This window comes from Tachysurus vachellii, chromosome 3 (genome assembly GCF_030014155.1).
Source record: "Tachysurus vachellii isolate PV-2020 chromosome 3, HZAU_Pvac_v1, whole genome shotgun sequence".
NCBI lineage: Eukaryota > Metazoa > Chordata > Actinopteri > Siluriformes > Bagridae > Tachysurus > Tachysurus vachellii.
The window spans coordinates 19,236,362-19,260,535 of record NC_083462.1 but is presented as its reverse complement, the minus strand read 5'-3'; the positions used below and the strand labels follow the sequence as shown (position 1 = coordinate 19,260,535).

The 24,174-nt window shown below is 40.4% G+C and overlaps 2 protein-coding genes across 2 annotated transcripts in view; both read left to right on the top strand.

The window, feature by feature from the left end:
- Nucleotides 1-16,891, top strand: part of igf2r (insulin-like growth factor 2 receptor) — a 41,868-nt gene extending 24,977 nt beyond the window's left edge. The window contains exons 30-48 of the mRNA XM_060866181.1: nucleotides 424-620; nucleotides 1,865-1,991; nucleotides 2,185-2,316; nucleotides 2,404-2,672; nucleotides 6,956-7,186; nucleotides 7,320-7,370; nucleotides 8,388-8,486; nucleotides 8,560-8,718; nucleotides 9,373-9,571; nucleotides 9,670-9,822; nucleotides 10,365-10,599; nucleotides 11,297-11,433; nucleotides 11,525-11,642; nucleotides 13,019-13,171; nucleotides 13,436-13,620; nucleotides 13,709-13,895; nucleotides 14,227-14,367; nucleotides 15,090-15,159; nucleotides 15,791-16,891. Coding sequence (XP_060722164.1) covers nucleotides 424-620; nucleotides 1,865-1,991; nucleotides 2,185-2,316; nucleotides 2,404-2,672; nucleotides 6,956-7,186; nucleotides 7,320-7,370; nucleotides 8,388-8,486; nucleotides 8,560-8,718; nucleotides 9,373-9,571; nucleotides 9,670-9,822; nucleotides 10,365-10,599; nucleotides 11,297-11,433; nucleotides 11,525-11,642; nucleotides 13,019-13,171; nucleotides 13,436-13,620; nucleotides 13,709-13,895; nucleotides 14,227-14,367; nucleotides 15,090-15,159; nucleotides 15,791-16,165 — 3,218 coding nt within the window. The 3' untranslated portion in view covers nucleotides 16,166-16,891. The remainder of the gene's footprint in view (nucleotides 1-423; nucleotides 621-1,864; nucleotides 1,992-2,184; nucleotides 2,317-2,403; nucleotides 2,673-6,955; nucleotides 7,187-7,319; nucleotides 7,371-8,387; nucleotides 8,487-8,559; nucleotides 8,719-9,372; nucleotides 9,572-9,669; nucleotides 9,823-10,364; nucleotides 10,600-11,296; nucleotides 11,434-11,524; nucleotides 11,643-13,018; nucleotides 13,172-13,435; nucleotides 13,621-13,708; nucleotides 13,896-14,226; nucleotides 14,368-15,089; nucleotides 15,160-15,790) is intronic.
- A 1,479-nt stretch (nucleotides 16,892-18,370) lies between these two features.
- slc22a2 (solute carrier family 22 member 2) overlaps nucleotides 18,371-24,174 on the top strand; it is a 9,202-nt gene continuing 3,398 nt past the window's right edge. The window contains exons 1-7 of the mRNA XM_060866180.1: nucleotides 18,371-18,896; nucleotides 20,260-20,363; nucleotides 21,383-21,537; nucleotides 23,360-23,528; nucleotides 23,619-23,733; nucleotides 23,838-23,938; nucleotides 24,027-24,174. The exon at nucleotides 24,027-24,174 is cut by the window's right edge and continues 67 nt beyond it. Coding sequence (XP_060722163.1) covers nucleotides 18,480-18,896; nucleotides 20,260-20,363; nucleotides 21,383-21,537; nucleotides 23,360-23,528; nucleotides 23,619-23,733; nucleotides 23,838-23,938; nucleotides 24,027-24,174 — 1,209 coding nt within the window. The 5' untranslated portion in view covers nucleotides 18,371-18,479. The remainder of the gene's footprint in view (nucleotides 18,897-20,259; nucleotides 20,364-21,382; nucleotides 21,538-23,359; nucleotides 23,529-23,618; nucleotides 23,734-23,837; nucleotides 23,939-24,026) is intronic.

The window sequence follows — 24,174 nt, the reverse complement described above, 5'->3', positions numbered from 1 at the left end:
GTGTGCCTGCGTGTGTGTCTCTCGGTGTGCCTCTCTGTGTGTGCGTCTCTCTCTCTCTCTGTGTGTGTGTCTGTGTGTGTCTGTCTGTGTCTGTCTGTGTCTGTCTGTGTCTGTCTGTGTGTCTGTCTGTGTCTGTCTGTGTCTGTCTGTGTCTGTCTGTGTCTGTCTGTGTGTCTGTCTGTGTGTCTGTCTGTGTGTCTGTCTGTGTGTCTGTCTGTGTGTCTGTCTGTGTGTCTGTCTGTGTGTCTGTCTGTGTGTCTGTCTGTGTGTCTGTCTGTGTGTCTGTCTGTGTGTCTGTCTGTCTGTCTGTCTGTGTGTCTGTCTGTCTGTCTGTGTGTCTGTCTGTCTGTGTGTCTGTCTGTCTCTCGGTGTGTCTCGGTGTGTGTGTCTCTCGGTGTGTCTCGGTGTGTGTGTGTGTGTCAGGTTCATGGGACTGCCCGAGCAGCGCTGCAGCGTGTCAGAAGAATGGTGAGAAGTACGTGAGTTTGGGAGAAACGCAGTCTGAGCCACAGTGGGAGGAAAACATGTTAGTGCTGAAGTACACGGATGGACAAACCTGCCCTGGAGGAGACCGCAAACGATCCACTATCATCCGCTTTAAATGTGATCGGAACAAAGTGGTGAGGCAAAGTTTTAATACAGAGTTGTTATTCACTATTTTAATATTTTATTGTATTCAGAAGCTTTGTTGTATAATTTACATTTACATTTGCTTCCTCTTTAAGAATCATACAAACAATTTACTAATATTGCACAGCAGAATTAATGAATAGTTCAGATCAGTTTTGCTTCAGAAATAGAATTCATTTATTAATAATCAGGTTTGGGGTGCAGTCGAAGCTTCAGGAAACTGGTGCTTCCTCTAGGCGTGTCTTGGGTAATTGGTTCTCCAGTAATTACCGAGACATTGTGAGGGACAAGAAGCCTGACAGGAGACAGATGAAGGTCTGACTCTGTATATAGAACGGTCATAAAAATGCATTATCATTCTAACTATGAACGGGTCACACAGCGAGAGATTTCAGAATTAATCACACAATAAGCTTCAGTAGCATAATGCCAAATATCCCGTTATGGTGCTCGGATAGACACACAATAGGCACACATACATGGGGAATTTAAAGGTGGGGTGCACTATGTTTGAAAAATGCTTCAGAAAACTGAGTCGAGCCGACTAACAAAACAAACGTGTAGCCAATCAGCAGAAAGGGGCGTGTCTTGTCAATATGCGGCGGAGAGAGTGTTCAGTGCGCATGTGTGACTTTAGCTGAAAGCGATTGAAACATTGACATGGCGGATACCTGCCGTTACCTCTGCCTTGAGTTATGGTGTTGAACGTCGACTCCTGCATGAAACGGAGCTAAACCTTTCACGGTACAACACACAGTACTACAAAAACACATTTGTATTACCATAGTATTACTCATTGAATTCATTTATTGCCAGCTTCCCCCAGCATAGTAGTTGCCTCGGTTAAGTATGTATGTGTGGGGCGGAGCTATCAAAACTGGGGTGACGCCCATTTGGGTTAGGGGCGTGTTTGTTTTGGTGATTTCAAATGTCAACATTTGGCTTTCAGACATTGTGCACCCCACCTTTTAATACAATTATTGTACACGGTTAAATAATGAGCCCAATGTTTTTATAGTAGGTTTATATCAATTTTAAAGGTGATCTAAACACAACTGAACTAAGTGTCAAGCTCTGAGGAAGTTGAAGCTGGTGATTTATTTATTTTTTTTGGCTCAAGGATGGTTTGAAATTGCAGGACAGCGAGTAAGGAGACTGTGTGTATGCTAAGGACTGGCCGTATCATAAGCGATAAACCTGTTGAAATGAGGATTGTGTGTGATGTGCTTTGCAGGACTCAAAGCCCACCCTGACCACCGCGCTAGAGGACTGTGTGTACAGCTTTGTGTGGTTTACATCAGCAGCGTGTCCCCTTGATACCATAGAACACGGAGACTGTAAAGTCAATAATCCAGCCACAGGTGAGTCCTATGGCGAGAATAGAGATCTTACAATTGCGGTATTCCGAAGATCTGTTTACTTTTAACACAAATCAGTTGTGTCACAACCTATATAGGATTACAGCCATTTCCTGTACATAAGCTAAGCAATAAACAGCAGTCTCTGAGTTATCGAAGGATCTCAGTCGTCCATGTCCATGTCTTCCCTCCACAGGGCATCTGTTTGACCTGAACTCACTCACTCAGGAAGCTGGATATATCGTGTACCACAGCGTTGACGTGAGGAAGATGTATCGCCTCAATGTCTGTGGCCCTGTTAAGAACACAGGCTGTGCTTCAGACGCAGGTAATGCCCTTAAGTCAGTGTTTTTGTATTTGCCTCGGTTTAACTCAGTTCCCTGATCAGCTCTGATGCTCTTGGTCTGTACTGCAGGAGTGTGCATCAAAGACACTTCCTCCGCTGTGAACGGAGGAATGTCTAGCAAGAAGCTGGTCTATAAGGACCATGTGGTGGAGCTGACCTACGAGGGTGGTGACGTCTGCGAGGCCAATCCGACGCTGAAACACAAGAGCATCATCAGCTTCGTCTGCAAGTCTGACGAAGGAGGAGAAGGAAGCAGCAAGCCCGTGCTGGTCGACTCGGACAAGGACACGTGCACTCACTTTTTCTCCTGGCACACACCGCTGGTCTGCGAACAACAGGTACTGTAGTTAGAGAGATCTATGCTGCATTCAGTTGGACTCTGTGATACTAAGAGGAAATCTGAACCCCATGTGATCCCTACACCAATATAGCATTTGTTTGACTGACTGTATATTTGTAATCACACCATCTAGTGTCACCCATATGAGGATGGGTTCCCCTTTGAGTCTGGTTTCTCTCAAGGTTTCTTCCTTTACCATCTAAGGGAGTTTTCCTTGCCACTGCTACCTGAGTCACCTCAGACTTGCTCATTGGGGATAAATACATATACATGCATACACACAATTTTTATCATATTAATTCTTTATAGTTCTCCTTATGTTTACCTTCTGCTCTATGTTTATGTTCTGTAAAGCTGCTTTGAGACAATGTCCATTGTAAAAAGCGCTATACAAATAAACTTTTATTGAATTGAATTGAATTGAATTTGATTCAACAAACCAGTTAGTGTCCAACTTTGTTCTGAAATTCATCTGTTATCTCTAAAACATTCCCACTGTGGAATCTCTAGCCTCCTGCTTTTAAGAGGATGTGCACTGGTATAATTCGGTTCTAACCAGCACCCACCTCGAACCCTTTGTTGTTTTTGTTTTTTTTTGTTTGTTTTTTTAATATATTTAATAAGTACAAGCACCCTCTGTGAACTTACAGTGATGTCGTAAGTAATATAGAAATGTTGATTGTACATTAACCAGAGTTAAAGCTGTACTGGATCATACATCTGAGCTACATTCACAGATGAAGACTCAGGACACTCTGGTTATCATCTATAATCAGTAACGACTCTTAAAAAAAATAAAAAATAAAACTATAACCTGTCCGCACTGACATGACCTTATCACCACCTATAGTAGAGCTAGAATTATTGACACCCTGGGTATTAAATAAAATTTAATATAACCATTAATTTTCAAATTAAATCTGTTTTTAATGCATTTAATTCCAGGTTGTGTGTGTGTGTATATGTATGTGTGTGTGTGTATGTATATATGTATGTGTGTATATGTATGTGTATATATATATATACATATACATATACACACATATATATAAATATATATATATAAAAAATATTATTTTTCATTTATTTTATGTTAAAGGTGGGGTCTCTGATGTTTGAGAAATGCTTCAGAAAACTAAGTCGGGACGACAAACAAAACAAATACAAAACAGACGTGTAGCCAATGAGCAGAAAGGGGCGTGTCTTGTCAATATGGGCACAGAGAGTGTTCAGCGCTCATGTGTGACATTAGCAGAAAGAGGTTTTAACATTGACACGGAGGATAAAAACAAAGAAAGAAAGCAAAGAAAGGCTTACGATAAAGCCGCCTTCACACTGCACACGACAAACGACCGCCGATAAACCGGAAGTCATTCATTTCCTATGGAGAGTCGCAAGGTCGCTGCGTGAGGTGCCGACCATCTGCGGAGCCGTAATTTTCGGATCCGTTTTGAGCGTTGGATCCGTTAAAAAAATTTAACTTGTGCGACTACGCCGCATCCAATATGCCGACTGGATGTGATGTATTCCAATGTTGTCCAATCAGGTTCGTGTGCGCGAGGTGATAAGAATTATTAAAAAGTATTAATATAAACTTTAGTCATTTTTAAACTTTATCAAAAACAAACTTTTTGTTTTAAATACATTCATTCATTCATCTTCTACCGCTTATCCGAACTACCTCGGGTCACGGGGAGCCCTGTGCCTATCTCAGGCGTCATTGGGCATCAAGGCAGGATACACCCTGGACGGAGTGCCAACCCATCGCAGGGCACACACACACACACTCTAGGGACAATTTTCCAGAGATGCCAATCAACCTACCATGCATGTCTTTGGACTGGGGAGGAAACCGGAGTACCCGGAGGAAACCCCCGAGGCACAGGGAGAACATGCAAACTCCACACACACAAGGTGGAGGCGGGAATCGAACCCCGACCCTGGAGGTGTGAGGCGAACGTGCTAACCACTAAGCCACCGTGCCCCCCGTTTTAAATACATTGTTATTGATAAAAAAGTAATAAATTATTAATATTTATATTGCATTATTTTTAATGTTGTTCCCATGTTTCCTTCGCGGTCTTTCTGGATTGCATTGATTGTTTGTACTCCTAACTTCATTCACCATGATAAATGGAGGGAGAATACAGGCTAATTAAGTTTGCAAACATTTAGCACATTTTGCAAATAAAACACACCTGAAAGACCGAAAATCTCGGCAACACACTTCCATGATTAATTTTTCCTGTAAGCATCTCTTTATGATTCAAGAGTTGGATCATAAAGTAACGGGTGTTACTTTAGAGAATCATGCTTCTCTCCCATGTTGACGTCTGCACGATCATATTGCACATTATGTGCGACTGTCACTAGGGGGCGAAATCCGACAGTCGTGTCCGTTTGTCATGTGCAGTGTGAATGCGGCTTCAGGCAAGAAGTAGGACCCGTGTTAATATAGGATCAGCTTTCCAGCGCTGGAGAGAACTGAAGGAGCGGGAAGTTGGCCGCATATTCACAGATTGGAGTTTCCCGTGTCAATAACTCCTGAGCTAAACGCCGTTACTACACAAATAACTACGATATTAAAGAGGTGTTATTTGTGTAGTAACAACGTTTAGCTCAGGAGTTATTGACTCGGGAAACTCCAATCTGTGAATATTCAACTTTAAGACGCTGAGGTCGCTTTTTTCCTCCTCGATAGGTGAGTAACGTTGGTTTTGCTTTGTTTCACAGAACTAATATATGCCGTCCTTTGCATGATTATGCTTGTGTGTCATTTTTGCTTGTTTGTTTATCTGCAATCGTATTGTTCTTCCCTTCAGCTATGATGGACACATTTCTTTCCATTAGTTGCCTGGGTTACGTATGTGTGGGCGGAGCTATCAATACAGGGGTGGGACCCATTTGGGTTAGGGGCGTGTTTTTTTTTTGGTGATTTCAAATGTCATCATTGGCATTCAAACAACGGAGACCCCACCTTTAAATACCTTTTAATTATCATTATTAGTAGTAGTGTTTATTATTATTATTATTATTATTATTATTATTATTATTATTATTATTATTATATAAAGAAAGTGAAAATATTTACATTTTTCTTCTTTTGTAATTTATTTATAAATTTGTTTTTTCTTAATATTTAATAATATATACATTTTCACTATTATAAAGTTTACACTTATTTGTATTAACATTTGATGTTCATACATTTATAATTTATGTAAAACGTTAAAAAGTATTATAATACAACTATTTATAATTAAATAATTTATTTATAATTAAAAACTATTTATAATACATTTATGATATTATAAAAAAGTGAAAATATACAATGACAAACTTTATCATTTTTAAAATTAATTACAATTATTTGAATAACATTGAATATAAATCATGACGTATTACTATATGAAATAGTGACCATTTTTATATTATTAATTATTTAAGATTTGTAATGATTTTTATTAAGGCCACATTCACACTGCAGGTAAAAGTGGCCCAAATCTGATTTTTTTGGGGTCAAGTGACCAGGTCAGACTTCTTCAGGAGTAGTTTCCTGTGTTCCTATGTGAACACTCTAGCCCAGATCTGATTTTTTTTTTTTAGCCCAGATCTGACCACTTCCATATGTGGTCCTGAATCAGACCCAAATCTGATTTTTTTCCAATGTGGCCACAGTGTGAACAACCAAGGCGGATTTGATGTGACTTTTACGTCAATCTACATCGACATTCGTCACAATTATGCGCCGGCGAGTACGCACACAAACGTGACTACGCCTACAGAATGGATCAAATAATCAAAAGTTGCCCTCGACATCCGAAAATTTTCAAAACACTGCGTCTCTGTGCTGCCATTACACAAACATTTAGAAAGAAAAGCGAAAATGCTTACTTCCTCCATAACCTCGCCAACGGCGTGCTGCATGTGACGTCATTGTTATTGTTCGTTTGCGCATGCGGGTCAGTTCGAAACAGCAAACAGTTCACACTGGTATCTGTTATAGGCCACATTTTAAAAAGGTAATGTGAACAGCTAAACAAAAAAATCAGATCTGAACAAAATATCCGAATTGAGCATGAAGACTTGCGGTGTAAACTTGGCCTAAGATTTGTTGTTAACTTTCCAATTTATTATTATATCAAAATTAAATTTACTTTTTTTATATAATAATTAACTTTCCAATTACTATATATATAAAATGTAAAAATTTTATTTATTTTTTTTAATAGAGCACTTTTTGCTCTTATACACACATTGATTCGTATCATCTGTGTACAGACGAGCTGCTCAGTTTGGAACAAAACCAGCCTGATAGATCTGAGTCCTCTAATTCACCTCAGCGGCTACTACACAGCCACGGATGAGGACACGGACATGACCGAAGACAGGAGCAAGGACGCGTCCCGTGTCTTCTACATTAACATCTGCCAGCCTCTGAACCCTATTCCAGGGGTCAAGTGTCCTCCTGGAGCCGCAGTGTGTATGGACCCTCCTAAAGGAGACCCCATTGTGAGTTGTGTATCTGTTTCATCAGTTCATAAGGATCTTCAGTGTAAAGTGTTTGCTGTTGAGGTTTCAGGTGAACGTGAGGTGCTGTAGTGTGAAGGAACTTTCATCCTTATTTTGTTTTTTCTCTTCACAGGACATCGGACGTGTCACTTCCTCTCCTAAGTATAACTCTGCTACTGATGAGGTAATGATCTTTCATTTCGTCCTATAACTGTGGTCGTGTCCTGAATTACTACTCCACACTTACTACGCATTTACACTATGCGCTATTTACATGACCCCGCTATATACACTAGTGTATAGTTTTTTTTTTACCAACAGGAAGTATATGTGATTCCGCTAACTTTAGCACATAACTTCGGTGAATGTTTAAACTTAAGGGTGCATGATGTTTTAAAGCCAATGTTGACATTTGAAATCACCAAAACAAACACTCCCCTAACCCAAATGGGTGTCACCCCTGTTTTGATAGCTCCGCCCCACACATACATACGTAACCCAGGCAACTATTATGGGTTGAACCTGTTGGGGCAACTGGCCGAGGGGATATTTTTATCAATAAATGAACACAATGAGTAATGCTATGGTAATACAAATGTGTTTTTGTAGTACTGGGTGTTGTACCATGAAAGGTTTAGCTCCGTTTCACGCGGAAGACGACGTTCAACACCTAGAACCCGAGGCAGAGGTAAAGGCAGGTATCTGCCATGTCAGTGTTTCAATCGCTTTCTGCTAATGTCACACGTGCGCACTGAACATTCTCTCTGCCGCACATTGACAAGACACGCCCCTTTCTGCTCATTGGCTACACGTTTGTTTTGTTAGTCGGCCTGACTCAGCTTTCTGAATCAGTTTTCAAACATTGTGCACCCCACCTTTAAGTGTTAAATAAATCACACAACGTGGGTTAATGTAAGAGATGTTTATAAGATCCCTCGTCCGACGAGACTGCCGTCGGCCATCTTAAAGCGTTTTTCCATCTAGCGCCAGTGCCTGGTAGCTCCGCCCCTTCCTCTACACAAGCAAAGCCATGAGTGTCGAGTGTGTGATGTGTCCGACATTTTTCCACACGTGTTTTTTTTTTTTTTTTTGTTTACTTGGAGTGAACACACGACTCGCGATATTTATACTACACTAAAATAGTGATTGTTTGCAGTTTTCGATGCACCTATTATTTCCTCTCCTCTTCTGATTTCTCTAGGTGGTGATCGATTTCAGCAGTACAACCCCGTGTGCGGCGGATCCCTCTGTCAACTACACGTCCAGAATCATCTTCAACTGCCAGAAAGCCACAGACTTGGTAAATACTCTCATCATTTATATGACTTTGATTTGACTTCTACTCGATGAACACCTTTCTGTTATGAACACAGGGATCTCCGGAGATGATGCATCAGCTGGACTGCATGTACGTGTTCGAGTGGCCGACGCCTCTGGTGTGTCCGGAGACGGTCAGCGCGCAGGGCTGCAAGCTCCAAGTCTCCCAACTGCAGTACACCTTTGACCTCTCGGTTCTGTCCAGAGATGTTCAGGTGGCTGTCCGTGTCATCTGTTTGATGCTCGATTATTCCTGCAGATGCTTTTAGTCTTATATAAAACATTTTCCAGTTGAGGAAGGACAAACAAGTGGCTCTCTAGAAACCTTAACCTTTGAGCTTGTGCTTCTTGATCATTAGAAGGTTAATAATAAAACAAACCACAAGCTTGAAAAAAAAAAAAAGAAAGAAATTGCAGACGTTCACACAATCTTGTGGTTCGTCTCTTATATTATATCTATATCTATTGGTCTCTGCTGTATGTTGTTATTTCTTCAACACTAATGAAATAACACAAATCTGTTTAATAGGAGATTAAACGTAACGTTGCGTAACGCCATCAATATCTCATAATTTTTTTTTTCTTTATTACATCTCTATACACGTCTGATGATGGGGATTAGACGAACAAATTACGCTTAGAATTTAGTTTTTTATTTACAGTAAAACGGGAACTAATTCAAGGTCGGAAGTAAAGTTGGGTATAGATATTAAATTCCTGTTGTTTTTTTCCTGCATCCATCATGTTTCTGTGCTATTTATGTGACACCAGGTGTAACGTAAATCAGTAATTAGTGCTGTATTAATGTTTCCACCCAAAATGTGTGAATGATTTTATTCTGTAGTTCCTGAGCGTGTTGTGTTGTGCAGGTTCCTGCTCCTTCTGGAACATATAAGCTGAACGTTTGTGGGTCTGTGAAGGATAAGGAGTGTAAGAAGAGCGTGGTGTGTTTGGTCTCCAAGTCTTCGGCGTCCTCGTTCGGCCTCGGCGTAGCCGTGAGTCTGAACTACAGTCGAGAGGATCAGACCGTCATCATGAAGTACGGAGGTGGAGACCCGTGTCCTTCAGGTCAGCCTTGTAATGCAAACATTTGCGAACATTTCCATAGCGGTATCATAAGCCGTATATTACCAGAAAAGGATTGTTTCTTTGCTTTTACCTTGTAGTGACCTCGGAGGGAGACGTGTGTATGTTTCCTTTTACGTTCTTGGGCAAAACCTATTATGAGTGCACACAAGAGGGCAGGGCTGATGGCAGGATGTGGTGCTCCACTACAGCTAGCTATGACAAAGACAAGAAGTGGGGCTTCTGTTCAAGTGGTAAGATGTGTGTTTGCTTTTTTTTTTTGCAAACATTGTTTTTCAATACTGTGTGTGAGAGAGAGTGGGACAGACCACTATACATATCAAATACACACACACACACTTAATATGTATATATCTCAAAATAATGAATTCTTCCAAAAAGGGGGGATTTTATTGGCTAAAGATATTCTAACCCTTGTGTACCTGTAATTGTGTCAGATTGTTTCACAAGAAAAAAAAAGATCACAAAGCCACTAAATGCTCAGTAAGATGAAATAACTGCATTACCAGTAGATTTCTAGAGTGCACTACAATAGGCTGTGTATTCATGCTGAATGTAGTGCACTTGTGAAGGGATTAGGGAAGTTGTTTTGTTTGCTAATTGACATGCTGTGATGATATATTAATCGCACCTCTTCAATCTGTTCATTTATATCCGCGATTTACCTTTAAATTCGAGAAGTGTTCGACATGTGCGCGTCTTTGGATAGGAGGAATGAAGTGTTGAAAAAAATGTTCTTTTTGTTCTTTACTTTATAAAACCCGTCATCTTCCAGTGACCGCTAAGAGGCAGTCGACGATCTTGTTCACGTGTGACCGCACAGTGGGCCAGGGCAAACCCCAGCTGCTCAGCGAGACGCAGGCTTGTTCCAGCACTTTCCAGTGGCGCACCGACGTCGTCTGTCCTCCGAAAAAGATGGAGTGCAAGCTGGTGAGCCATCACCAAACCTACGACCTGCGCCCGCTTTCCTCTCTCACCGAGCCGTGGAAGTTCACCCATAAGAGCGACGCGTAAGAAAATGCACTTTTGTACACTCATGAAAACACTCACAGATACACTCACAGAAAATTTTGTACACTCACAGAAAATTTCACAGATTATGCTCCACTTTCTAGATTTTTATGAATATGCAAATTGGAAACTCCCCCAAATTATAAAAGACCATACAGACTAACTGTGATATGAAAATGAATTTGCATGTTCATTTGCATATTGAAGCACGATTGGCTCTCATGCTTTATGATGTAATGACATTTTTCTGTCCAGTGTTCACTACTCTTCTTCTTTTCCCACAGTTTTCTAGATGATTATTATTATTATTATTATTATTATTATTATTATTATTATGTTTAATTTTTAGAGCAATTTCTCACAAAGTGACCGCCAATAACTGAATTTTTAAGTAATTTTCCATCAAACGAGTTTCACTTTACTAAGATAAATAATAATAAAGACATCTTAAAATTGTCATTGCGGATTAAAACTATAGGTTTTAAGTTTTACTACATGCTTTTTCAGCTTGCATTTTAATGATGCTTTGTGTATGTAAAGTTTATTGTGTTTATTATTATTTTCATTCGGAACATCTCTGACCTCGCGGATGCAATCCTGCATCTAAATGTGTTTCAATGTGAATATGGATTAATCAGTAAAAACAAATTTGGACACCGAAAGCATAAACTAAATGGACACACATCTGTTTCACAGTTACTACATGAACCTGTGCCAGGAAATTCACGGAGGTCTGATCGGTTGTCCAGAAGGAGCCGCTGTGTGTCGCAGGCGCTCCGGTGGAAAGACGGAGACTCTGGGACGAGTGATTACTCAGAGCATGGGCTTAACTGGTCAGTGGATTTCCAGTGCTCTCATACACTGAGGGAGGGGGAGAGGAAAAAATAAAAAGTGAACTAACCATGTGTTCATGTCATTCTCCAGATGAAAAGATCCAGGTGAATTACAGCAGAGGGGATGCTGTGTGTGGGAATTCAAAACCAGCCAAAACCATCATGCAGCTGGTGTGCGCCAGTACTGTGGGTCGCCCCAAACTCCTGAAGTGAGTCCAGTTATGTAGGAAAAGCGTATAAAGGATTTTAAAAAATCTTTTTTATTAAAATCTCTATTCGCTAGTGTAGTGAGTGAAATTATTATTTGTAGTAATAATAAGTCGTCGCTGAAAACAGAAGCATCTACGAAGACAACTTAGAACTTTTGTTTACTCGAATGTGTTTATAATTTCACACCATGTGTCTTATTTATTTCCATGTCCTTGAGCCAGTAACTTTATAAACCTCAGATTTGTAATCTATTATTCCTTGAAATTTAACATTAGACTTCTGTTGTAAGGATTTGTTTAAAAAAAAAAAAAAAAAAAAAAAGCAAGACTTCGTGCCTTTATCAGTACACAGTGGGGAAATGAAGTGTGCCAGGATTATTGTCCATGGTAATCAGGAGTATATCCTTATTTGCACTGCATCGTTTTAGAGTCTTACTGCTGATTTACTGAGTTATACTTTACTTACCGTTAAAGGATGCTTTATTACCAAGTGTTAGGGATTAACGTTTAAAGCCAGACTCTGCAGTTTTTCTTCACATGGAGAAATATTGCTGCTGTAGCAATTTCCTGTAACGACCAGCTCTTCCTCTCCTTCATACATTTTCACAGTCTAATCTATTTATGGAAGAACATTGTTGTTAGTGACTGTTGGATCGGATCTCTGCCCCGTTCGCACCTGGTATGTGATAAGTACAGGTGTGAACAGGGTCCAGTGAGGCTTGAATTACCTTTCAGAAGTCTTCTGGGTGGTGAGACGGCCAGCTTACGTTTATCTCAACGCGTCCTGGACAAAAAACAAATTAATCTCGTTCTGTATTAAAGAATACATAACTTAATGTGGTGTTTTCACCAGAACGTTATCAGACAACAGGAAATGGCACAGAATCCCATGAGCTAGAGATATTTTGGACATCTTTAGACAGAATAATGATCATCCTGCTTGTTCCTCAGACCGTACAGTCGCCAGTACAGAGTTGTAAATTAGCCTGAATAAACACATTTAGATTTCACTTAGACCTCAGGGGTTTACTATATAACCCCGTTTTTAAATTCATGTCATGTTTTAACCACAGCAACATCTGTGATCTGTTACAGGATTCAGAGTGGCGTCTGTGTGTCTGTCCTTGTCTGTCCCTGTCGCTGGCTGTCTGTGTGTCTCGCTGGCTGTGTTTCTGTCTGTGTGTCTCTCGCTGGCTGTGTTTCTGTCTGTGTGTCTCTCGCTGGCTGTGTTTCTGTCTGTGTGTCTCTCGCTGTCTGTCTGTGTGTCTCTCACTATCTGTATGGCTCAATTTGTGTCTCTGTCTTTGTGTGTCTTTCTTTGTGTGTGTGTCTGACTTTTTGTTTCAATTCGTGTGTGTGCATGTGTTTGTGCGCAGGGAGGACACAGTGGCCTGTGAGTTCTGGGTGGAGTGGGAGACTCGTGCAGCCTGTGCAGTGAAGCAGCAAGGAGAGCAGGTGGAGATGGTGAACGGCACCATCAGACTTCCCCAGACGGGAGCCATGTTCAGCTTGGGAGAGCTTTACTACAGGTCTGATGTGTAAATCTTACACAAAATGGTGCAAACACCTTGTGGGTTTTAAGTGCCACAGTATTGACAACTGATGACCAAGACGATTAGCCTGGATCTCACTATACAGTTTATACTGAATTTGCATATTATATTATAGACTTCACTCTAGGACCGAATCATTCAAGCTATTGATGTAGGTTTGTTACCTGCCCCTTGAGCATATTGTAAATGTAGAGTAAAGTATGGTTATAAACTCCTCCTTCGTATTTCTTTGACTCCCAGCCTCCACAAAGCAACAGGAGACATCAGATCCAATGGTGACATCTACATTTATCACATCCAGCTATCGGGCATCACAGACCACTCCTTATCTCAGTGCATGGGTGCTAATATCTGCCAGGAGAAGAAGGACGGCGCATACTGCAGGAAGATCGGCTCGTCTAACAAGGCCAAGTACTACATCAGAGGTGAGACCGGGACAGTACAGCGCATGAGTTTGGAGGTTTTTCCAGGCTGAAGCATTATAATATGGTTATATGTCCACATGATGTGCAGGGGACAGTCTGGATGTCCTGGTGCCGTCAGAGTCAGAGTGCGGTCGTGACAAGTCCAAGACCATGTCGTCGGCCATCTTGTTCCACTGCAAGCCCGAGGCTGGAGTGGGCATCCCAGAGTTCCTGCTGGAGGCGGACGGGTGTCAGTACCTGTTTGTCTGGCACACCGACAAAGTCTGTGAACTTTTGTAAGTAACAGTACAGTATGAAATATTCGGTTTATATCTGTTGGTAAGATTTAGTAAGACGAGAGTTATATATATATATAACTCTTGTCTTGTAAAAATGTAGCTCTGTTGTCTGTGTTCAGTCTGTGACCATATGAATGGAAAAACTCACGAATATTCAAATTATACCTGTAATATTCAAAAGCTCTGATACAGCCAAAGTCTTAGCCACAAAAATACAATACACAATCCTGTACTTGTAGTATAATGAGGACCCAAATCAAACCTGAGCTATGTTTCCTGTGGCTTTTTAATTCCGTATATTTAACACCGTCTTCCTCTTTTCTTGAAGCACCATGAATCAGCAGGTGAAGGACAACGAGGGAGTTGGTTTATCAGGGCGGAGTCAGGCTGTGGGGGTGGTGCTAAGTCTGCTGATGGTGGTCATGACTATCTGTCTTATTGTCCTACTACTACACAAACAAGAGAGAAGGTACACACACACACACTGATAAACACACACACAAACATTCACACGCATGCACACACATACACAAACTGCTAAACACACACGCGCACATACACATATATATACACACACATACACACACTGATAAACGCGCGCACACACACATTCGCACACACATACACACACACGCTGATAAACAGACACACACTGATAAACACACAGATAAACACACACACACTGATAAACAGACACACAAACATACACACGCGCGCATACACGTATACACACACTGATAAACACACACATGCACACACACACATACACATGCTGATAAACACATACACACGCTGATAAACACATACACACACACACACTAATAAACAGACACACAAACATACACACGCGTGCATACACACACACACACACTCACACAGATAAACACACACACACTGATAAACAGACACACAAACATACACACGCTTGCATACACGTATATATACACACACACACACACACACACACACACACTGATAAACACACACATGCACACACACATACACACGCTGATAAACACACACACACAGATAAACACATACACACATGCACACACTGATAAACAGACACACAAACATACACACGCGCACACACACACACACTGATAAACACACATACACACACTGATAAACACACACACACTGCTTTCATTATTTCTCTTTCTGATTAAATTCTGTATAATTCTGTTTTAGGGGGCTTTTTCTACAGAAACTCGCCAGTTGCTGTAAACGGAGAAATCCAGTGTCTTATAAATACTCCAAGGTAGTTGTTATTTTTTGTTTTTTTAATTATTTGTTTATTTATTTTTATGTCTATAATTATGACTCAGAAGGTAGATGGAAAAAGTCTAAAAGCAAGTATTTATGATGAATCGTATTAATAAATGACTATACAGTCGTCTATAGAGGAACAGAACATTTCTAAAAAAAAATGACTACAGATAATTAAAAAATTATAAAATGAATTAGAAAAGATTTAACTGATTCTGCCTTGCGTAAGTATTCACCACCCTCATGAATCTGAACAACATAACACACAATATTGAAACGGGGGATAGAGTATAGTTAACAAAATTATTCATTATTTCTGAATTAAAAATATATATAAAAGTTAGTAAAGGTAAAAGCCCAAAAATCTTTTTTTTTTTCCAGGATCGTGTCTTAGACTCGGTTGCATAACTTCTCGTTTTTCTTCATGATGCTGTTTTTTTTTTAGGTTCTCAAACAAAAAAGGTTAAACCTCCTTATGTAATAAATTATTTTAGATAATGAACTGTGTAACTTCTGGTAGCCGAAGTTGTTGTTGTTTATTTTAACTTTTATTTGTAGCTATTTTCTGTATATTCGTGGCATGTTTTACCCGAACGGTTGTTTATGACCCGGCTGTGTCTCAGGTGAGCACGGACGAGGACGGCTGTGAGGACGAGATGGAGTGGCTGATGGAGGAGGTGGATACTCCGGTCCAGATGCCTCACGAGAATGGCCACATCACCACCAAACCGGTGAGTGCTGACGCGCTGCGCTCCTTCTCCCTCGACGAGCAGGACAGCGAGGAAGAAGTTCTCACCGTCCCCGGAGTTCGTGTCCACTCAGGACGAGCCTCCACCTCCGCAACCTCCTCTTGTTTCCTGATGAACGAGAGCGATGAGGATCTGGTGGGGCTGCTAGATGACACGGGGAGAAAGAACGCATCCAAACCGAGCTCCAGACATCTGAGGAAAGCACACGGAGACCCAGACGACAGCGACGAGGACCTCCTTAAAGTCTGAGGAGTCACGTCATGAACTTCTGAGCCTCTGGTCATGTTTGTTTTCTAAAGGGAAATCTATTTATCTCTGTACAGTGATTATCAACGGACTGTCATTGTCTCGGCGATGAAAATATTTCATCGTTTAATGGTGTGGGTCTTTCATTCTCCCGGTCTGGTCGATTCATTCTGAAATTGATCTGTACAGAGATGTTAATCTGTGTGAAGGAGGGAAAAAAGAGGGTTTATGATCTGTTATTTAATTATAAAGGAATGATTTTATGTTTTCAGTTTTATTCATCTTGCTTGTTTCCATGGCATCCGGTAGCCAGCCGTGAAAAAGACGGACAAACGAACGCTTGTTTAGAGCTTTGCAGTAATTTTGCACATGGAGCCATGAGGAATAGCATTAATGCTTTCTCTGATTTTTTTTTTTCTTTCTACTGTGTGCTTTTTGTATCACTCGACTCACTGGATTGAAAAGAAAAAAAAATAAATCAGCTCCATGATTATCGCTTGCTTTTAAATCCAAAAGCATTTCATGTAACTGGACGTCTCATGTATCACTTTAACTTCCCTTCTGCCATAAAAGCATGCTGTATATCCCTGACACTGAACATACACAGTATTTGATCTCTCTCCCTCCCTCTCTTCTTGCTCTCTCTCTCTCCCTCCCTCTCTCTCTCCCTCTCTCTCTCTCTCTCTCTCTCTCTCTCTCTCTCTCTCTCTCTCTCTCTCTCCACAAAAACCATACATTATTGTCTCAGTCTGTTCCAGCTTTTTTCTGTATTCTGGATATTGTTGTATGTTTTAATAATCGTTAAATTAATTATTACAAATGGAATCGTAAGTGACTCATAATATTTTTCAGCACTGGATGAGGGCTAAAAAGTCCGAAGTTGACGATCGCAGTGGGATTAAACTGTGACACGTGATGTGGTTTTTGTTTTTGTTTTTTTTGGTGTTTTTTTTTTTTACTTTTAATTTTTTTCCGATCGTAGTCTTGAAGAAACGGTACAGTTTGATCATAAACCAACTGAAGTTGGCTGATTTTGTCGTGTCTGAATGCGCTTTGCACCAAATGACCTGGAAGGTTTTGTGATTTGCAGAAAGACTGTTAATGAGGTTGAATGTTTGAAAGTGTCCCTCACTCCTCTCTCTACACATAAACTCCTGTCTCTCTTTCTTTCTTTTTTTCTTTTTCTTTTTTGAATCATATACAGAGCCTCCTACTGATGGCCCTGTTTCTGCCAAATTTTCTTTAGAATTGTTTGCTTATCTGTTCTGTTTTGTTTTGTATTTAAAAAAATCTTCATACTGAGACATTACATTATTTCAATAAAAAAAAATAAATAAATAAAACGGCTGTTAAAATATTTACTCTTTTCCCTAAGCGTTGTTTTCACACTGGGTGGCCTGCTTTACATGTGCTGATGTGTTCGACTCCAAACGCTCAGTGAACGTGTTTGTAGAAAAAACAAATGGAATATATATCGTAATTATTATTTTTTTATGATGATGTTTCCAGAAGTATGAAAAAGGGAAGATATTTTATCATTAGGATTGCATCCTTCTTCCTGAAAGTGTTAAATATTCTCTGCGCTGTTCGTTAACCCTCCTGTTTTCCCTTCCTACATTCCTATGCACATTAGGAGTGCCGAGTCAACTTGACCTTGTCTGTTTTGACTGCTTATAAAAAAGTATACATGATAGCCATTTTTTTTACCCTTTCAGTCTAACTTGTTTCCAACATATTAACATATATTTTGCAAAAAAAAAAAATAATAATAATAATATTTGGTATAATAAACCTTATTTATATACAAAAATAAAAAAACTGAAATTTTTAATTATTTTCACTATAGAGGCACAAAAGTAAAGGCACAATTACAGGCTGGTATATTTTCAAAGCTGGGAGATAAACGTACAGCTTTACCTCAGAATATTAGAGTCATGATTTCTTTCAAGCTTCCTGCCTGAAGTTTAAAGAGTTTCAGCCTGAAAGATGTGGAATGGGATGTACACCAAGGACATGGCTATTAGCATACCTTTGGCCATATAGTGCACTTTTATTTGTCTTTCGTGTTATATTTTGCTCTCAATGCCAACAAACTGATCTTTTGGCTAATCTGTCGAGAGATATGTTGTGCAACACAGCTGTGTCTATTAAAGAGTAACATGTGGGCCCTATGTGCTAATTCAAAGCATCGTTGATCAATCTCAGCATGACTGGTTCGAGGGTCAACCTGCTTTCTCTGGACTCTGCACTTGCAAGCGTGTAAATACTCCGTCGCCGCTCAGACGTTTCACACTGAAGCCGTCGAGCTGCCGGCACCATGACCACCTTCGACGACATCCTAGAAGAAGCCGGTAAATTCGGCAGGTTCCAGAAGGGCATCTTCTCCTTGCTCTGTCTCGTCTCGGTACCTTTTGCTGGCGTTTACGTAGGCATTGTGTTCCTGGGCTTCTCCCCCGAGCACTGGTGTCGTAACCCTGCGGTGAAGCAGGTCCAGATGGAATGCGACTGGAAAATGGAAAAGGTGTTGAACTTCACGGTGCCTTTTCAGAACACATCTGCTGGAGCGGTGCGTAGTCAGTGTGAGATGTTTGACGTGGAGTGGAACATAACCGTTCTCAGCTGTGATGACCTGGACTCCGAGATCTCCCAGGCAAAGCTCGCTGTGCTGCCCACCACTGCCTGCAAGAATGGCTGGGACTATGATTACGAGGGAAGGGAGTCTTTCGTCACAGAGGTACGATTGGAATTGACTTTCATTCTGTTACAGATCTGTATATATTTTTTAATATTACAAAAAGCAGCAAATCAAGAACACAATGAAATAAATGTTATTTTTAGAAGTTGGTGCCTTAGTTTTCTCAGTTTCCTTTATCACTAGATGTTTAACAGATGGGGAAGTGGTAGCCTAGTGTTTAATGTATTGGACTACCAATTGGAAGGTTGAGTTCGATCCCAGGACCACCAAGCTACCACTGCTGGGCCCCTGAGCAAGGCCCTTAAGTCTCAATTGCTCAGTTGTATAAAACACATTTATAAATGTATAAAAATGTAAGTCGCTCTGGATAAGGGTGTCTGCTAAATGTAAATGCAATAGTCTCTTACTAGGCCTCTTCCTGGTGGAGTGGATATTGTGGCCACCTCAGAGCTTCAGGGTTTCTTAATCAGTTCCTTGTTTGTGACGTGACATGACGTACAGCTAAGTATGGTGACCCATACTCAGAATTTGTTCTCTGTATTTAACCTATGCAAAGTGCACACACACAGCAGTGAACACACGCACCCGGAGCAGTGGGCAGCCATTTATGCTGCGGTGCCCGGGGAGCAGTAAACAGATTTATTTTCATTGGTTTGGTGCCTTGCTCAAAGGCACCTCAGTCGTGGTATTGTCGTGGTATTGCCGGCCAGTCTCGGCCCGAGACTCCTAACCTTAGGAGTTAGGAGTCAAACTCTCTAACCATTAGGCCATGACTTCCCCCTCAGTGTGCTGTCTTTCTGAAGTTTTGCTGTTTGTTCTCCTTGTGTTCCTGAGATGTTTCTCTAAAAACATGCCAGTAATGTCTGATAAATCACCCTAATGAGTGTGTGCTGTGATAAGAGCTCCGCATTCCCAGTGGCCCTGATCAGCAAAAATATGGACGAGGAAGAAAAGGATGCTGTCATTATCTAGGTGTCACTCTACTGTAAATAATAATAAATCATTACAGCGTGATAGGGGAATGGAGGAATGGTACACTGGACTGAAAGAAATGAAGGGAGTGTTCAATGTGACCAGTCTCTGGGATAAGCTCAGGACATGGGTTAGTTTTATAAGGTCTATATAAGTATATATTAGTTCTTCTCTGTTTCCTTGTGAAACCACTCTAATAAGCTAGAAATTGTCAGATTTACCACCATTTGCATCCATCAAACTCATGTAGGAGCCATTAAACTTCAGAAATTGAACCACTGGAACACTTGAAACACCATTAAATCATCATTATTAGTTGTGTTTTTTTTTGTTGTTGTTTTTTTTTTTTTACAAAACTATAATAAACCAAAAAGTCTTGTGTAAGAATACTATGTCTGATCGTTTCATTTCATGATTCCTTCTGTTTCAGTTTAACATGGTGTGTGAGGACGCTTGGTTATTAGATATGTGCCAGGCAGCACTCTCTGTTGGCTTTTTAGTAGGCAGCATTGCCATCGGATACCTTGCTGACAGGTAAGACAAGGTTTGAATGGAAATTCCTTCAGGATGATTGTCCTACATGACATACAGAGCTAAGTACATGACATAGTACTACATAAAATGTGCCAGCACAGTATAGTAGTATGGGTATTGATGGCTCAGGAGGCTCTGAGTTTTTGTTCAGAAGGTTGGGGTTTTGTAGTAAAATGCTGTGGGTGTAAATATAAAAGACCTTTATCAGCTAAAAAAAAGATGTAAATGTTGCTGTGTTCCAATGTTCTCTGTATGAACCCTGCTCTAATTACTGGTCATACAGGTGACAGGTCATACAGAATTCCCTGCTAACGACAGTAACTGTAATGACCCTTGAACCTTTTGTCCTTGTTAGTGTAGACCGTATCGTATGGATGTAACCTAATTGTGTAAGTTAGTAGCGTAGCCTTGTGCCATCTAATAATCGTCGTCAGTATTCCAGGTAGAGCGTCAAAGAACAAACAGACCATGTGAAATAGAAGATTCAAGAGTGCATGATAAGAGTTCAGAGAGAGAGATAAAATTAGCAGGGATTTTAACAGACAAACCAAGAACAGGACAGAGAAAGCTAAACAAAGACACGTGACTAAAACGTACAATTACATGACAAGAACTACAAACAAATCCCTGGGAATTGTGTGACATTCTTGACAGAGACATGACAGAGAGCTAATGTTGTGTAAGCTAATCTGAGAAAAGGAGAAAATAAATGTCATGGATTTAGCTTAATTTTAAGCAAATTTGCAAATGATCTAGTTTGGATAGTGTTCTAGATTCTGATTGGTCAGAAGGTGTTGATTAAATTGAAATATTTGCATTCAGCTCTGACAGAAGTTTGATAAATTAAACTGATTTATTTCCATTGATCTGTTTTTTTTTAATCATGTTAAGACAGAAACGTCCCTTGGAGAGTGATCTAAAGCAGACAAGCACAAAATATGCAATGTATTGATGTATTTCAATACCTTACTCAGTATCTTAATGCACTGACACACGTTTCCTCCGTGTTCTTCTTACAGGTTTGGACGAAAAACAACTTTTCTGATGTCCTGCGTGCTGAATACGATCACAGGGATCCTAGTAGCAGTATCTCCTAATTACATCTCCTTGCTGGTGTTCAGAGCTCTGTACGGTTTTGGGTCTAAGGGTGGATGGATGGTAGCATTTGTTCTGAGTAAGAAAGCGAACTGTCACTCTTATTCAATGTTCATGTAGTAATTCTTCTGGAAAATAACAGGAAGCTGGTGATTTATATGACTTTTACTACACAGCCCCAGCTCTGAGAAACCCACGATAACAACCAGAACACACTACACTACACACCGTTCTTAAAAAATAGCTTAACTACCTAGCTAAAGTTTTTTAATAACTTACTCAAGAAAAAATATCTGTGCCCTGCGATGGGTTGGCACTCTGTCCAGGGTGTATCCTGCCTTGATGCCCAATGACGCCTGAGATAGGCAGAGGCTCCCCGTGACCCAAGATAGTTCGGATAAGCGGTAGAAAATGAATGGATGAATGAATGAATGAAAAGAAAAAATATCTAGACATTTACTCTCTAGGGGGACACGGTGGCTTAGTGGTTAGCACGTTCGCCTCACACCTCCAGGGTCGGGGTTCGATTCCCGCCTCCGCCTTGTGTGTGTGGAGTTTGCATGTTCTCCCCGTGCCTCGGGGGTTTCCTCCGGGTACTCCGGTTTCCTCCCCCGGTCCAAAGACATTCATGGTAGGTTGATTGGCATCTCTGGAAAATTGTCCGTAGTGTGTGATTGTGTGAGTGAATGAGTGTGTGTGTGTGCCCTGCGATGGGTTGGCACTCCGTCCTGGGTGTATCCTGCCTTGATGCCCGATGACGCCTGAGATTACCGGGAATAGTTCGATTAAGCGGTAGAAAATGAGTGAGTGAGAGTTTACTCTTTAATTTACTACAAATATGCCTTAGTTGGAAAATGTCTTCATCCCCTTCATCCTGCCATCTCATGTACTTAATATCACTAGCTATGGCTAACCAAATAACTAACCAAGAAAACTAGCGATAACTGAAACAAATTGTGTTTTCAGTCTTATCAGGATACATAGGATACCATAGGACCTATTTAACAAACAAACAAATAAATAAACAGGTAACACAAGCAAAAATTTTATATAATTGTTTTTTTTACAGTTTAATAAATATATCTTAACAATTATCTTTTTAAAGATTAAATACAAAATTTTAACTTCAAGGTAACTGCATCCAGTCAGTACGTAATTATTTAAAAAGAAATACAAAAACCTTTTTTGCGTGTTGTGGGAATAGAATTTCACTTTAGAACTGTACTTTAGTACTGTAGAATTTCATTTGATTTTTAAAATTCTATTTGAACTCTACTTGTCTTTTGGTGAGATTTAAAAGATATTTTTAAAAATAAAATAAAGATTTTTTTTATTCTATTACCTTTACATTTATAACAGTTCCATTAGACCTGAATAGGAACCCAAATTAAAGATTCCTATGGAAGTGGTCTCATGGCATGTTCATATCTTGTCCTACAATGTTATAGAAATGCTTCCAAAATTTACTATTCAGAATCCTGCACATTTGTAGAATCTTTTGGGATTATTTGCAAGGAAAGGTAATTAAAAATCTCCACAGTATCTCAGAAAAGCAAAGCAGGCCTACTGATTGGGAGGTTGTCAGTTCAAATCCCATGACCACCAAGCTGCCACCCCCCGGGTCCTTGACCAAGGCCCCCAGCTGTATAAATGAGATAAATATAAGTGACTCCGTCTACCAAATGCCCCAAATTTAAATATGTAAATGTACAAAGTACCACGTGCAAGTTTTTCCTGCTATGAAAGTTTCTAAAAAGATTTTTTTTATTACCTTGAAGTTAAAATTTTGTATTTAATCTTTAAAAAGATAAATGTTGGGGGATTTTTCCCCCAAGCCTCCACATGTAGATTTGTTTGTTTGAGGTCCTTGGCTATTATTTAACGCCTCCTTCTGCTCTCAGTTACAGAGCTGGTGGGAGTAGAATACCGGAGACCAGTAGCTGTGTTCTTTCAGATGGTCTTCAGCATTGGTATTCTCATCCTGCCCCTCGTTGCCTACCTCATCAGTCACTGGCGCTGGTTGCAGGTTGCCATCACAGCTCCATACCTCTGCTTTCTGGTTTACTACTGGTGATGCCTGGGGTTCTTTGTCATATCGTTTTAATGAATTTGCGTCATGAACGGTTTTGATTTCATTGAATGGATGCATTTTGCTTCCAGGTTTATTCCTGAATCCCCGAGGTGGCTTCTCTCCCAGAACAAAACCCGTGAAGCTGTAGAGATTACAAAGAAAATGGCGAAAATGAACAAAAAGACGCTGTCCAAAAACATAGAGGTGCGTTCATAGTCATGTTTTAATTAATTTATAGGCAATGTTTGCAATTATTTTACAAATCCATCACAGAACTTTAGCATGTTACACAGTCTTCTTGTCCACAGACACTTAAAGACGATTGCACAGACACTGCTGTGGCCTCATTCATGGACTTGATCCGGACCCCCAAGATGAGAAAGCACACCATCATCCTCAGCTACAACTGGTACGTTTGAGCACCGCAGTGTACGTGTGACGTGACGTGATGTTCAGAACACAGAGGTGTGTGTACGAGATGTGTGTTTGCCTGGCAGGTTCACTAGTGCTGTGGTGTATCAAGGCCTGATCATGCGTCTCGGCATCCTGGGTGGAAACGTCTACATTGACTTTCTCATCTCTGGCATAGTGGAGTTCCCAGCTGCCATCCTCATCCTCTTCACGATCGACCGTATCGGCCGGCGG